We start from the raw sequence: 16,846 nt of genomic DNA, 5'->3' as shown, positions 1-16,846 counted from the left end.
TCAATGTTCATGTTCAAACCAGAGTGAAACAATGGACTCAAGAAGAAGTGACAACATGTAGCGATTCGATACCTTTATCGTACCGATTCGATACCTTTATCTTAAACAATATCTAATTATGCACGCCAGCGAACGCTGCAAATCGGAGATCAATTCTTCTTCACTGCTATAAACCGTGGTTGCTTGTGGCAACACAGGAAGTCGTGCTGTTGCCACAAGCAACCCGTTTAGAGCAGCGAAGAAGAAAACGCGCACGCGCCCTGGCAGTATATCCGCAGTTTGGCAGTATTTAAGACTGGACCAACCAGCCAGTAAAACAGCGACATGTCTCATATTCCATACTGCAATTTCGAGGAGTGGAACAAGTATTATCAACTTGGCAATTTTAGCATTTGAAGATGCGTCACCCCGCAGAACACAATCACACAAAGGCAAGGGCAGAGAAGAATGAGCCGCGCCAGAATCAACAATCTCTGAAAGCTTCATTCAAACGAAAAGAAATAACTGACAACATGTATTGATTTTTTTATTCAGAATGTCGCTGTCAAAACACTGTGTGTATAATATAAAATAAATGTTTATAAAAATGAACACTGGCAGTTCGCAGTTGTTAATAGTCCATATACAAAATAGGGGAAGACATCTCTTAATTTCCCAATCGACATGTAGTGAACAGTCAACAGTGAGGTAACTCCCTGTTGCCCACGAGGACCAACTATCTGTAGTCAGAGCTGCTTTAGCCAATTAATCTACGATACTGTTGTGAATTCTTCTTTTCATAGAGGTTGTGAATTACCTTGGCGCTGTAATTATTTACAAGACGGTAGTTCATAAAACATGGATCGAGCGATTTCATGAGTTGACGAAAGCCCACATCTCCAATCACCAAAAACGGCTGCAAATCTTCAGCAATGAACACCCCCACTTAGTGTTGTCAAAAAACTCGGTACTTCGGTACCAAGTCGGTACTAAAAAAAAAAATGTTACGGTACCAGCTTTTCTAGGTACCGAGTACCAGGTTAATCCAGTTGCGTCCTCTTCATAACGCTGATATGGCTCTCTCTCTCTGAATCCACTTGTTGAAACGAAAGGAGGAAAGAGCCACATATGGAAAAATTTTGGATTAGGCTAATGTCACGTTGCCATAAGTGGCCGATTACATGCAAATTCGCAATTTCAAATATAGGCGTGATTCAAGTGCGCTCCTAATAAAAACTCGTTGTCTGCAACGACAGACGCCGCGTGAGAGCAAGCGCTTTGGAAAGAATAAGCACGCGCAAAAATATAATTAAAAAACACGCGCGACATGTGAACGGCCTCTAAAGTGCTTTCGGGGTAGTTTTACGAGTGAGCACAGTAGTATCTACCCGACACCAGAGTACTATGGTATTAGTATTGTCATTTAATGTCAATGCCAGTTCTAGGCGTATTCTTGCCTTTATAACTCAGCAGGTTTAAAAAGCCTTTTTAAAATTAAATATGAATGCAGTTTTAGATTAATATAAGGACAGTCAAGTCAAATAAAACATGTTTTATGGTAATGCTACAAAGATACCATTCATAAACATTACTTAGTTATCAACACATTGAGTGAACAATATATTTTTACAACATTAATTAATGTTTGAAAATGTTATTTATTACAAACACCTGATTGTTCATGTTTGTTCACTTAATTCATTGTGCATTAAATAAATAATGGATTAAAACTTTACAAACAACTTTAAAAATGTGTTAGTGTATACTATTGTTTATTTTAGGTCATTTTATCTAATCTTTTTCTAAAGTGTTTATAATACGAATGTACAGTTTCCATACTTGTAACCGTGATAAACACTTAAATATATGTAAATTTAAACTAAGCTTTGGTACCGAAATTGGTACCGAGAACCGTGAATTTTAACTGGTATCGGTACCGAATACTGAAATTTTGGTACCGTGACAACACTACCCCCACTACCTTTGTTATTTTTTGTGTCTCTCGGAACCAGTTGGGTGTGTATGCTGGAAGGAATCAGCAAGGGACTGTTGCTTTTTGGATGACTGTAATACCTGCTCTGCTATCCTGCTTTCGGACAGTGATATCATTTGAGTAGACGACACGTGTAAAACAATGCATTCACACAATCTTTTTTTTAGTACCGGTTGTTCTTCCTCTGCATTATACTCAATGGCAAAACCAAAACACATTTAAAAGAAGGTGGTGCTTCCTCGTACTGCAGCCTCCCTTCACCGCTTGCCAAGTTAAAGTGAGAAATCTGATACCAGCATTGCAAGCATGGTTAAGCGCCCCCTAACTTTAGTGCATAGTGATTGTATTTATTTGTGGGGAAGCGTTTTACAAGCGCATATTGAACCGTGGATGGTGTACCGAATGGCTCAATATTATATTGAGAATTGTGGGATCCCTACTAAAAAAAAAAAAATTACAAGATACGTATGGCTTTTTTGTTATTTTGTGGTCATCATGGCAAGTGTGATGATTAGGTAACAATGCCGACAGCGACTCTCTAGGGAGGCAATCAGAGGGACTCAAGGGAGTGATGTCACACACAGGTACGTTTCATACAACAAACAGAGTCCACTGGAACATGTTTTTCTCTTTCACATGACACACCTGGAGTGAAGCAAAGACATGGCTCAAAACAACCCTTAAAAACAGTGCAAGTCTTATTTAGATTTAGAAAACAAGACTTTGAGTGAACAAAGTAGTTTAGTTCATGTGAGTAAGCTTTTGCTCTCTAGAATGAGAATGTCCCTTAACCTAATACCTGCAAGTTTGACTAGTACATTATGCAATTATGCAGTGTATTATGTAGTGTAATGTAGACTGAGGCACTATATCACAATACACTGACTTCGTTCTAATTGTACATTGATTGCAAATCTACACCCTTTCATAATTTAGAATACAAGGATTCATGATTATGCAAATTAGCCACGCCTCCACTCACACCAGTCACCTTTTACTCAAGTTACTGTAGTAAGTGCTGAACAAAGGTATCGCTCTTTCCAACGTTGGACAGACAACAGTAATTCATATTATTAGCCTTTAGCTTGACTACGTTATCAAGCAGCTAATAATGTGTTGCTTGCTAATGTTACACAAACCATGTTTGCATTCGCCTTCTAAAAACCAGTATCCTTAGAAAATCTTTGAACAACTCAGAACGTCAGTGGGAAAAGGCATATAGTTCATCATAATATACATCATATACATAATTCACCCACTATATTGTTAACAGAAAAATATAGCAGGATATTCTGGCTTCTCTCCCTGCTTCACAGCATATTAATGATGATATGCTAAAGATTTCATTCAGTTTTTCAAACAGATTTCAACAATTTCAAACAGTTTTTTTTTTTGAGACTGTCTTTGGTTAACAGCATTTTTAAGGAGAACATACTCAGCAAATGTGTTGACTGTTGAATTTGAAACATGGTTCGTCTTATTATGCATACTAAAAACAACACGTAGACATATAAACAACATTAAAAGCTTAAAAAGAAAGACCATTTTCAATGGTTTGTTACCTGAAACATCAACATAATGCACTTCTATCCCTCACAGCCTAGGTTTTGGTCACATAAAATTAACTAGCCTACTTCTAATCCACCCAAGGACCATAATACAGTGTTAAGAAGGTATACAGCTATTGGGGCCATGAGCCTAATCATAAAAAAGCAATTGCAGACAACAAAATACTCAATATAAGCTTATATATACTATCCAGAACAAACTACACAAGGCATTATTTGTGTTAGCAACATAAAGTGGATAGCTACAATCATATCAAATGGAGCTGTAACAGCTGTACAACTACCCGACAGAAGCACTAGAAGTGCTCTAAGGCCAAGTAGTCCATTTAATGGTTCAATTACCTAAAGGCTCCATCTTAACATCTAAAAAATTAGTTCACTAGATTTTTTTTTTCCCAACACTTATGGTGCACAAGTTCAGTCAAACTTCAGACTCTACTTGACTTGAACAAATCCCTGGAAAATGGAAATAAGGCCCTCATAAAACCTTATACTTCCACTGAACCATGATGACCAAATGTTCTACCCCATCGATGACTTCCATTTGACTATCTTTTTTTTTTGCTGTCCATCTCTCATGTATTCTCACTTTTTGTTCCTTAGGAGTCAGAAGGGGGTGACCTCAGGGTAGAGCGCTTGAGAGGCGCAAGCGTTGCACTCTCTCCTCTCAAATTCAAATCAATTCCTCCTCTTTTCCCACTCCCGCTCTCAATTCTAATGGGTATTAGAATTCCCACACTGTCACATTGAAGCAAAAAAATGAATTTGCGCATTGATTATCACAAGGCCCGGAATCGACCGCTCTTCGGCCACCCAAAGCCTCGTATTTAACGGTTATGTATTTATTTGGAGGCTAGAGGTCCTCCCTGCATTCAGCTTGGATCGATCACCTTCTCTCCTCAATCTGACTTTCCAGAGGGAACGCCGAGAAATTACGCAGCAAGCCATTGGTTTTACTTGGCAACGGCTGTAGGCATGAGTCACACCGTGGCAGGGAATTCACAGAGGTCCTTACAGACTGTCATCCTCCATGCCGAAAATAAAGAGAAGGTACAGGTCGGACACATACATCCACCTAACCACTCTGCGTATGCTTCTTCAGAAAGCAGAGGCAGTCTTTCTCTTTATGTATGCAGTAGGCACAGGACCAGGGGAATGATAGGCACAGATGTGTCATTTCCACAGGAATGATCCAGCCTTGCTGGGAGCAACGCAAAAACATGTTATCGTGCTCTCGGCAAAATAAAGATTGACTCAAGTACATCACACATTGATTAGAGTCATGATTGATTGGAATGTGTAGCAATCAAGAGAAAAGAGAAAACGTGACTGGTACACGTACAAAATTTCAAAAATAGGCATTTCCTACTTCCTCTGTGTCCATAGTAATTCATTGGCAATGAATGACTGAATACTGAATGCTGGAATAAGGTACATTTGATATGCAGAATCAGAGAGACTTTGCCATCATGCCAAGATGCCAGATGGACAGACTTGCATGTAATCAGCTGGCAAATCCACTTGTCTTTTTCTTTTCTTGAGAGCACAGCCACCGCATAGCGGCGACAGACTAGCACAACACATGCTCGCTTGCCTAAATGCATCAATCCACTTAACTAAAACCATGTGGTTCAATAATTATCCTCAATTTAACCTTTTCCAGGAGAAAAAAATACCTCTAAACCTCACATTCCATAGCCCCCATTTCCAATTAATTTTCTAATCCTCACTGTTGCTCCTAATTTCGCAGTGTTAATTAATTTGCCAGTCTCGGTTTCTTTTAACACCTTTTGAATAATTCCTTGCTCCAGTCATTTTTTTATTCCTTGTTCCAATCCATCGATAACTGACTTTCCTCTTGTTCTTTGGCAAATATGTATATATATATATATGTATATGCTCAAAGACTGAAATAGATTTTTATCTACCTGCACAAATTGAGTCCCTTGGCATGAGGACTGACTTGAGGAGCTAGGGTTTGAATTCATTACATTTTTTTTTAAACATCCAAGTAAGACATTCGAGGGCATACTACACATACATCCTTTTTTGACATTACCTATGTTAAATCAAAGTTACAGCATTCAAATCATGAAATCACAGTATTCAACAACAAAAGAAATCCTTCCTTACACATAAACATTATGGATAAGCACCCACATATTTGGAAGTGACGATCAATAATAAACCAAGAAAATAATAATGGCGCAAATTTATACGATTGTATTACTATTTTTGTGATTGAGGTACTTTTTTACTGGTATGGGCTGTGTTTCTCAAAAGCGTTGTGAGCTGTGTTAATTGTAGAGACCATTGGGTGGCAGTGGATCTACCATACACTTAGACTTACATTGCTTTTGCTCTGGTCAGGCCAGTGGTTCAAATAATTAATACTACAGAAAGTACTTGAATAAGCTACTGCATTGAGTTCTCTTTCATCTTCTTGCGCTTGAACTGACAAACTCATACAAAATTAGGTAAAAACACCCATCTTTGTGAGTATCCTAGTAAACGTAGTTGGTTAACTGTGAACTGTAATTAAGCCAACAGTTACGCATGTACAGTATAAAATAAACAAAATGCATGTTTGAAAGTATATTGGATCCGTGTATTAGTTCTTAAAGGTACAGCAGCTTAATAAACCTGCTGCTGTGTTTTTAATGTTAATCAAACAACAAAGGACAAAGAAATCACTCACTGCCCAACTGAATGACTTCTGCAAGCTCCTAATGCTATACTTGTTCTGGACAAGAAGTTTGAGCTCTATAACGGTTGAACGGATCGACCCATCTTTCAGAATCAACTTTTCTCTTTTTCGTGAAGCAGTCCGGCGTAAAATGATTTGCACAAACATAAGACTTTACCTAATTTCTTCAGCACATTTCCGACATAAATGAAATTCATCCACTGCGTCCTTAGTGGCTCAGATGAGGGGATTCTATGGAGACTAATGTTCATTTGTACATCCAAAAACAGAATATTTGTAATGAATGCGCTTCTCGTGTGTAAAAAGTGATCACATATCCAGCATTCGCTTGAGCTGATTTGCTGAAATCAAAATAGGGACGGTAATAGATGAGTGCCAGCCAGTTCGCACATTAGTTCCGCCCACTACTGGAGAAACGACAGTCGCTCTGCATATGGATATTATTGTTTTTCTTAATATAAACGTCAAACAATATAAACACGATGATCATATGCTGACTCGAGTGTGTGTATGTTCTATATGATATCTTTTTGAGCTTTTTTTTTCCCATTCGCGCTGCTTAAGCATGCTTTTATTAATGCTTTTGTTTTTTTACATTTTTTGTTTACACGTAGGCCTACTGTTTAATGTTTTCAACTAAAATAAAACTTTAACATATTGTAAGCTTGTTCAGAAATGGTGACAAAAACGTAAAAACAAAAAATTAACTTAAAATAACGTCTTTTTCGTTATAAGTCATTTAAAGCAACACCGAGGAACTTTTCCTCTGCAGTTGCCCTACAGGTTGGAAGCGGAATTGTCCATTACCGCAGTCTTAAGTAATTTAGCCCACCGCCTACTGTAGATAGGCGGTGGGCCACAGACAATTTGAGGAAGTAGTGAGGGATGTGACGTATGCCGTAAAGCAGTCAAATTTTGTAGTTCTTTTTGTGCTCTCGTCTGGTTACTACAACCGAAACCCGAAGTCACATGTCAGATGGCAGACGTGCCATTTAACCAATTGTAAGTCGATGTACCATCACAAGGGTCTTGGAAATATATTATGAGGGTTGAAAAACTACATAGTGTTACTTAAAAAAAAAAAAAAACGAATATTAAATTTTTAAGTAGCCTGAATATTCAAATGCAATATTTTAGAAAAAATGTCTAGTCCCATCTCTAGTCTTAAGCTAATTTGCTACAAATGATCAACTTTCGTGACGATGCAGCACTTTCTCGATCGGGCTAAGTTCTGTCAACTGTCTTGAGCATCGTACACGCTGGCCATTGGGCAGTCCTTTATGTCGGCCCCTAGATTAATTGCGGTGGCATTTTGTGGCACCCTGTGGTTTGTACATCAACACTCTACATGAAGGCTTTCAGTCTGAGATGGTCATAGCACTAAAGACTAAATATGAAGAGAGGTGTGAAAATAGCTAAATAGTTAATGAAGCACAACTGATGAAATGGATGGCATGCAGGGATCTTGAGACATGCTTTTAAAAATTTTACTATTTTAACTCAATAGTTTCTTCAATATGCAACAGCTCTGGTATAAGAAAAGAAGCGTGCATCTGATTGACCAACAAAATAAAATAGCACAAAGAGAGTTTGTTCAATCGTCCCACTGCAGCTGATTTATCTGTCCAGAACTCAAGCAGTCAAAATTACAAAAATGAACATCACTAAAGGCGTGTGCATGAATAGTCTAATATTCAATCTGTAATAATTATTCGAAAAATAAAAATACTATTCGAACTTTGCTGCTTTGATGGCTGAAAATGCAGTGAATCCATGATAAATCCTAAGCTTAATTTAAACTTCATGATTGAGAAGAAAAAAAATGACTTTCTTGTTTTTTTATGAACCAAAATATTCTAATATAATATTTTTGAAAAATGCCAGTCCCTACAAAACTTTTACGAACTTTTGTACTCTTTCCTGAACTATACTGAACTCCATTATTGACTTGTCTCTGAGGATATTGTAAAGGAAAGCATTAAAACAAATTGGCATCTTAAATTATTCAAGAATCTTGAAAGCCATTGTTAGATTAACACAAGCTTATTCTATTAATATTATATTACGTCACTCAACACTCACAGATAACGACACATTTCATCCTCTGTTGGAACGAAAGTGGTTAACTTCTGTCAACCTCATCTACGAGCAAGGACAAAAATAAAGCAATTGAATTTGAATTAATATTGATTCTGGTATAATAAAAAATCGATTTTATAATCGTAAAAAAAAAGAAAAATCGTGATAGCTATGTGAATCGATTATTTCTCCCATCAGTAATACTTACCAGAGCAGACATTTTTTGTTGTCAGCAACTGTTCTCTGCATGCGACCTTGTTTTACTGTGTGAGTTTTGTCTGGGTTTTTTTTTTTTTCATTAATGGGATATATGTGACTGTAATGAGCTGCAGGAGGAAGCCTCCTGCTCGGATGGTCATTGATCACTCCACCCAATGCCTCCATTTCCCAGGGAAGCCATTTGTCACAATGATAATTTGCTCGGAAGCACAGAAGATTGTGCGCTAAAAAAAAAAAAAAAAAAAAATTAAATAAAACTTTCCTAGGCTTTCCCACTGTTTTTTTCCCACCCACTTGTCTTGTTTCATCTAGTTGAAAAGAAGAACACATTTAGTCTGGTCTAATACAAAACCATCCATAAGGGTAGCATCATCACATTGTCACCTCTAAAATTAGATTTTTAAGCTTAAAAAAAAAAAAAAAAAAACATCTAAAAGCTTTGTTTCAGATCATAGCACAATTACATAAAAACATGAGAGCACTGTGGCTGCTCAAATACACCCAGTGCCTATAATGTCTGTTAATGGCATTTTAAAACTTCCCAAGTTAACTACCTCAGTACGTTTTTGTGGTCCACCAATCAATTATAGGCCTACTTTCAAATGAATAATAAAAAATAATAATAATGAAATCTGGAACCCACAGCACTGCATATTTTATAATTTCTCCCTCATTTACACACCTGGTTTAAATCATCAGCTTGTTTGCAGTGAGCGACATGAACTGAACTTGGTTGTCAGATAAGGGGGACGTACAAAATGTGCAGTGCTTTGGGTTTCCAGGACTGGAAATGATTTAGCAGATGCTTTTCACATGCAAATAGATGCACATACAGTCGGTACATTGACAGAATTCAAGACAAGTGCTCACAGAAAGTGTCTTTAGATAGTATACACCCAAAGACCTGCACATATAGGATATTAATTCACCTGTACAATGTAACAAATTGCATGCAGTGGCTATATTGTAAGTTATTTTCTTGAGAATAATATTTAAATGTGTTTGTGTTTATTGCACTGATATTTAATTTATACCCCAAATAAATCTGCATTTAAGTCAATAAAACTTGCACAGGCTGGGGAAGAGATGTCCTCTAGACATGAAACCTGACAAACAGAAGATTAAAATTAACTGTTTTTTACTCTGTTTTTAAAATTTGCATAGGGATTCGTATTATCGTAGATAAACAACACAAGTCAAAATCTACAAATGTATTCAAAATGTGCAATATGTTCTCTAGCAACTGTTCACTTTGAAGCAACTGATGTCAAGATGGTTTTTGTAAAGTATGTACATTTCAATGTAAAGTTTCTCTTCAAACAGGTGTTTTAGCACAGTGACCACAGTTGTCATTCATTGCATTAACTATAAACTAGTTTCATTAATAAAATGACAACCTCAAAGTATCCAAAATATTTCAGTCTTCATTTTGTTTTAATATTTTAAAACAAACTTGTACACTATTTTGCTTTAAAAAAGTGTTCTCTGTGGCACTTGATTTGACATGTCACTGTATAATGATATTGATATTTATTAATTTTGATACATTTTTGTGACTTTATATATTTCATATTTTCACAACAGCTTTTGTAAACTGAAACTTTTTTAAATCATAGCTGGTTTTAGCAGGAACAATTAAGTCATCAAGTCTCACAGCTAGGCTACTGTAATTAGGGAAAAAATTACAGGACAACATTTTTTGAATTCAGCAACACACCACAAGCAAGAATAAATTCACTACTATACAAGCTGGTTTCAAATTTATTTGACCCAGCTCTTAAAGGTCGCAGTGCGTTCTTTCACAGCACATATTACATTTCATTTTGTCTTTCTTCTAAGGTAAATCTCCCCTTACATAAGCCCTTCACCGTTGCCTAGCCTAGAGCTCTGAGTGCGGTCTGAGAGCAGGGCTCTCATTTGTTATCATCATGTTGACAGAGGCTGACCAATTAAAGGGCCCTGCTCTGATACCAGGCCACGACACCATCCTGGTGCTGGGTGCAAGAGGCCACGGCGCCACAGGAAATGTACCCTACGGCCACCTTGCTCAGCTACACATGTTCCACATCAAATGTTGCTAATTAGCAGAGAACCTGGGAGCTGCAATGATTAAAAGGGATTGATCAACCAAAAATTAAAATTAGCCCATTAGTTTTTCCCCCTCAAGTCATCCTAGGTTTATCTTTCAGACGAATAATCAGAGATATATTAAAACATGGCCTTTCTCTTCCAAGCTTTATAATTGCAGAGAATGGTTGTTTTTGTTTTGAAGTCCATAAAAAGTGCATCTATCCATCATAAAAGTGCTCCACACGGCTCTGGGGTGTTAATAAAGGCCTTCTGAAAGCGAAGCATTTCTGTTAGAAAAATATTAATTTCATTAGGCTATAAACTCCAATTGTATTTGTCTGAAAGAAGAATGTCATATAGGATGACTTGAGGGCGAGTTAATAATGGGCTAATTTTCATTTTTGGGTGAACTATCCCTTTAATGCGTGTGTGTGTGTGTGTGTTAGGTTGTATTTTTCCTGTCACTCGTGTGCATGAACGTTCTTCCCGTTCGGCTTACAAGTCAGTTTGATCCGCATAAAGTACATTAGTATGCGCACTTGTTTGCAAGGGACTTTGCGTGTGTGCTGGACAGAATGCAACTAAATGACTTTGTGTGTGAGTGTGTGTTCCATTAGCTGGGACAGCTGTAATGAGCTTGGGTTGCAGTGCCAGTGCCAGCAGAAGCTGAGAGCGTTGCCTCCTAATGGGGCCGTGCAGATGCAATCGAAAGCCCAGCCGTGTGCTACTGACTCATCCTCACCATCCGAATCAACACCCTATGCGTGTTCCTTTCAGTTGTTTACACATATCTGAAGCCCTCCGTGCAAATTTCTGTCATATTACACCAGGCAGTCACGTTCTTTCTGACTTCTTCCAGATTTGGCATTTTCCCCCAGACACATCATCCCTCACATGATTGATGATCCTCTATTCACTTGACTTTACAGAGAAATTTCAAACAGACTCCGTGAGCAAGGTTTTCTCGCCGCATCTATGAAAGCGCTTTTATCAGTCTGCTCTTTTATCTGTCTCGGCGATGTGAGTGCCAGGATGCGGAGTGAGAGTGATCCCGGATACTTAAGCGCACATAAAGTGCTCGACCGGCTCCACCGCTAACTTGCCTACCTCAGCTGGACCGAGCGTCAGCCGCAAAAGGAGGTTCTCACCTAGAACTGTGACAGCCCACTGGGCCATAAACACTCTCAAGCCCTTGAGGGGCTCATGGGAACCGGTTGGTTGGGAGATTGTTGCTCCAGTTTGTACCGTGCCTGCATGCGCTTCTGAGTAGTGTGTGGCCCGAAGCTTTAAGCCTCTCAGGACTGATCTGGGATCAGTATTCATGCCGTAAGGCCTCAGAGAGTTCCTCGGCTACCTGCAATCTGGGTCAGTTTACGCATTATTTTACAGATCTTCTCCCAGTGTGGGAGTAGAAATAGACTCTGTACTAACGGAGACATGCAAGGTACAAACTCCCTGACACTGCCTTCTGAACATGCACAACTCTTAGGCTACGTCTACATTAATCCAGATACATTTGTGAACGGCGTTTTCGTTTAAAAACGCTCTTCGTCCATGCTAGCGTTTTCAGGCGTCCATTCCAAAAATTTCTCATCCACACTGAAACGTTGGTTACTGCCATAGACAGTAAAAGAAATGGGCGCAGCGACCCCATTGATTTCAACGGAGAAGACTGAAGCCCGATTATTGCACTTCCTGTCTGATGTCTGAGCGTGACGACTGAATCACCTAATTCCACAAAACATTGTTGAAATATTTTGTCCAGTTGCTTTTATGGACTCTCTAATTATGGGCTTCTACCTTGACTTTGTGCCTCCATGTCCCCCCGATTGCTTCATAGACAGTAAAAGATTGCCTGCGAGCTTCTCCTCCTGTCTATACGGTAATGTCTCTATTGTGCGACAGAAAGTCCCGTGGTTATGACGCAATCTTTAGCCTATTTTTACACAAACGGCTTCTACGGGGCTGTAACGTATGGGTACATAGTAATGGAGCATTTTATACATTGTCGTGTTTCTTTAGAAATAAATAATGGACAAATTAAGTCTTTGGACGCCTCAGATGTAAAGTTATTCGGTGTCAAAGTAACGCCAAAATGAATGGGAGTCAATGGGATGCTAACAGCAGGTGAAGTTCTGCTACAATGGCGGCTCCCGCGAGGCTTCAACTTCCGGCTGATGAGGAGTTCTTGCACAATTCTTCTGACGGGATAATTTTGTTTAGCAAATCATCTTACCATTGTTCGGACACCATACTATATATTTGGTCTAAAAAGCCACTGCTCATGCATTTCATGTGAGTGTCATCTTTGCAGGAGTACGATATGAAGGGTGTACAAAGTAACATTTTAGCAACAATGTGAAAGTAAATAGCACATAACAGGAACAATACCGGTATAAACATGAATACCTATTAGTACAATATGCATCACATGACTAAATTTACATCATTGTTTTTAAATACCTCCATTTTGACAATCCACACTACAATGGCATTTTCAAATGTATCCACTTTGGAAAAAAAGTTTAAAAAAAAAGTTTGTTTTAATTAATAAAATCGCCGTCTCAGTGTGGACGGAAGGCCAAAACGGAAAGAAAAAGATGCGTTTTCAAATGAAAACATAAATGGAGTCGGGACATGGCCTTAGAAACATTAATTACCACTGAAACATTACTATTTCTCATTAATGGCTATTCTTCAGAAAGACTTGCACCTGCCAAGACTCAAAGACAAAACATCTCAAAGTATAATACCTGACTGACGTATACATACAAACCTTTCACTATTCTCTACTGCATATCATAATTTAAACTTACAGTAAGAATGAAATTATTCTATACAGCCAACCTTTATCTAGTTGTTTAAATAAAGATAAACAGACATCTGTAGCCATCTAACCAAAACTTGCATTCAAACACAAAGGATAATTAAAGGTAATAGATAACAGTATCAACAGAATGTTACACACAGGGAAACGTGTGACTGCTGTGCACTTTGAAGATGCTGATAATGAGGACCTGGGTATTAATGAGGCTCTTCTCATCTTTTTCTACACACAAACTATCTTACACACTTAATTGCTGCAGCAGCTGGTGCTTGTTGGACCCAGTTTGCACTAGAGGGTTTTGAGGATTGCTGAAACCGTGTTTGGAGTGCAATGCTCCCTGACATTCATGCCACATATCGGACCCTCAGTTTGAGTATGAGAAATATTTCCATATTTCCATCACATATAGTGATGCATATCAATAGTGGGAATACAGCAAGAAAAAACCCACTGAAAGTGATACAGAAGACGAGAAGAGTGCGGGTGAGCTGCATATAGTCAAGAGATTAAGTGGATGAGATGAATACAAATAGACAAGAGGTGGGGGAGGGAGGAGTGGATCGCCCTCCCTTTTATCAGAGGAGAGATAAATGTGATTAATCTTAAGATAATAACACTAAAGGCACTTCTCATTCATCACCACTATAGTTCTTGTAATTACAGCCAAAAGAAATTAAACTGAAGAAAGGCTACAGTATAGAAGCTCTCATAGACAAAGGGGACAGGGCAGCAGGGGAGAAGAAAAAAAATATCTGTGGCCAGATAAAAATGGATGTAATGATGATTTTCCTCCCAGATTATTTAGCTATCCCGTCTTGGCTGTCAGGTAATGTGAATGATCACCTATCAGCACACAATCAAGTCCTGTGATACAAAAAGTAATAAATCAGTCTGGAGGCTGAAGCAATGTCTCAATCAGGAGACACTTCATCAACTTCCTGAGCGCACGAGTCAAAATGTACAGCACGTGACCAAGTGTTGTCCACTAAATCTAAACTCTCAGATAAATCTCACGAAACCTGTCAAGAACATGTTTGGCTCACCCTAAAATATAATTAAATCGAATTAAATATCTGGGATGAAAATGTGCTTATTGCCATAATAGTCAAATTACACAAAATCTCAATTGTGTTTAACGTAGGCTAAGCTTTTGGTGAGAGGAAAATCTAGTTGTGATTGTTTGGTACATGTCCCGGACATGTATTCGTGAGATTCGCCTATCTTTTCTCCCTCGATCTCTACGTGTCAACCGTCTTACGGGACCTAAAATCTCCCCACATCCGACGTAAAAAAAACAAAAAAAAAAACTTCTGAACCCACTTACTGGAGGTTTGAGCTGTTCCAGTACACGGCGTGACGGTTGTTCCCGTGGACCGGGCGCAAGTTCGCCCAGGCAAGCGCGAGGAGGTAGAGGGAAACCGCCGCGAGAGCCATTATAATATTCCTGCGTTCACGTGCACCTGCAGTGGTCTCTTCGCCTTCTTCGACTCTCAGTCCCCCAGTCCCACGCAAAACTAACGCTTTTTTACAACATTTCTGCGACTCAGCAAGTGGACAGACAGTCACAAAGCGTTTATTTGGCGATAGTGCCGCAGTACGGCTAGTTTGTTCAGTCACAGAGCTTCACGCTTTCCCGAATGCAACTCCATGGCAGAGAGACGCTCATCCAAGGCATCCTGAGCAGGTCTGTTGGAATTTACTGAAACAAGTAACTGAATAATTCCTTTTTGAAACAAAATCCTCCTCAAGAGAAGAACAATGGTACGGTAAACTCACTGTCGATGGACGGTTGAGACAAAAAGGAGAGCACCTTACGTTATAGCCAAACCGTCTTCAGCGGCAGGTGTCTCTTTGGTTAGGTGACTGACTGGCGTCGACGGAAGAAAAAAATAAGAACAGACTCAATAAGTGTAAAAAACGATTCTGTTAACTCGCAAAGTCATATTTTACGGTCACTGAACTTCTGTGAGCTCCCCTCTATGCGTTCACTGTGGGTTTTGTCCAAACACTCACATGCCTGTAATAGGAAAGTAAGGCAATCATAGCCTATGCGTCCTCACTGACACTCGTTTTTTTGCTCCCGCCACATTATATGATTGACAGGTTGCGGTCGCCAGAATGGCCACGCCCCTGCCGCCCACTAAAAAGACCTGTATATTTTTAATGATTTGCAAAATGTAAATAATTATGATTTGTTTAACTGTTTGTAGAAATGTTTTTATTGATTTGGTCATTTGTTGTCCTTTTTTCTAGTCAGAGATTAGATTTGAAAAGTGGGTCAATGTTAAATAATGAAATCTGAGATGAAAAAATAGTAAATCTTTGATAATTCTTGTGTCTCGGTTTCTTAAAAAAATGCAGAAAAAATATAATTTTTTTAAATGTTACCAATATTTCAAAACAACATTGGTTCGCTTATCTTTTTAAAGAATCACTGTTGCCAAACTACTATTGCCAATTGCTGGCATTAGCCTACTATTAGCCTACTTTTAATTTCAGCTTTTTTTTATTTGATTATTCCTGGACAGTTACACCACCTAAATATTTAATTAATTATTTCAAATCCCACAAAAAAATATAAAAATAGAACATGTTCATTGTAGTTCGACATAGAGAGGCGATGAATGACTACTGCGGTCATATTTCGAGATGCTCCTTGCTGCAGAATATCCAGGGGGGAGGAATTGGATTCAGATCCAACTCCTCCCACCTTACACATATAATCCTACCTATCTCTGCCCCCTGATCCCTAACCCCACCCCTAATCCTACCCATCTCCACCCCTTAGATCTCCAAATCCACCCCCTGGACCTCATGTACTGCAATGAGGTGCTACTGGATATTTCACTTCCGGTGAAATCCTGTCAGTGTCAGAAGTTTTAAGGCACAGTCTTGCAGTGTGGACTTTCCTACGACAACCGTCAAATCAAACACCAGTAGGAACCACCATCTTTTTTTTCTCAAGACTAACCATGATTAAATTTGACTCTAGAGATTCTTTTTGTTTGCTAGCCACCATTTTATGTCTCACATGTAAATGCAGCTGATGATGTAAAACTCTGAATGACTCTTTATCTGTGTGTCCATTTTCGACGAATTTTGACTGACGTCAAAGGGAACTTAGATCCCACAATGTAACATGGCTAACAGCGGGGATCGTGTTCGTACAGTCTGACAAGCAAAAACTGTAAAGGATCATTATAAATTGATAATCCAGTTGATGGGTAGAAGAATAAAACTGTTCTGTTTGGAACATACAATAAGAAAATTGACATTTATTTTTTTTAACGTTTAATTCAATTCCCACTGAGAAATAGTATTGTACTCATTAAATATTTGCTTAGTTCTCATTTGAATCATGCTGTTGGATCATTAGACATGATGTTACAGTGTTATGCCTTGGA

General features: G+C 38.6%; 1 protein-coding gene across 1 annotated transcript in view; it reads right to left on the bottom strand.

The window, feature by feature from the left end:
- Positions 1–15,538, bottom strand: part of efna3a (ephrin A3a) — a 136,102-nt gene extending 120,564 nt beyond the window's left edge. The window contains exon 1 of the mRNA XM_089122846.1: positions 14,767–15,538. Coding sequence (XP_088978972.1) covers positions 14,767–14,876 — 110 coding nt within the window. The 5' untranslated portion in view covers positions 14,877–15,538. The remainder of the gene's footprint in view (positions 1–14,766) is intronic.
- Between the last annotated feature and the right edge of the window lie 1,308 nt (positions 15,539–16,846).

The sequence above is a fragment of the Pimephales promelas genome, chromosome 18 (genome assembly GCF_988280905.1).
Source record: "Pimephales promelas chromosome 18, fPimPro1.hap1.1, whole genome shotgun sequence".
Taxonomy (NCBI): Eukaryota; Metazoa; Chordata; class Actinopteri; order Cypriniformes; family Leuciscidae; genus Pimephales; species Pimephales promelas.
The sequence above is the reverse complement of the archived record's forward strand: the minus strand, read 5'-3'. Positions and strand labels throughout refer to the sequence as shown.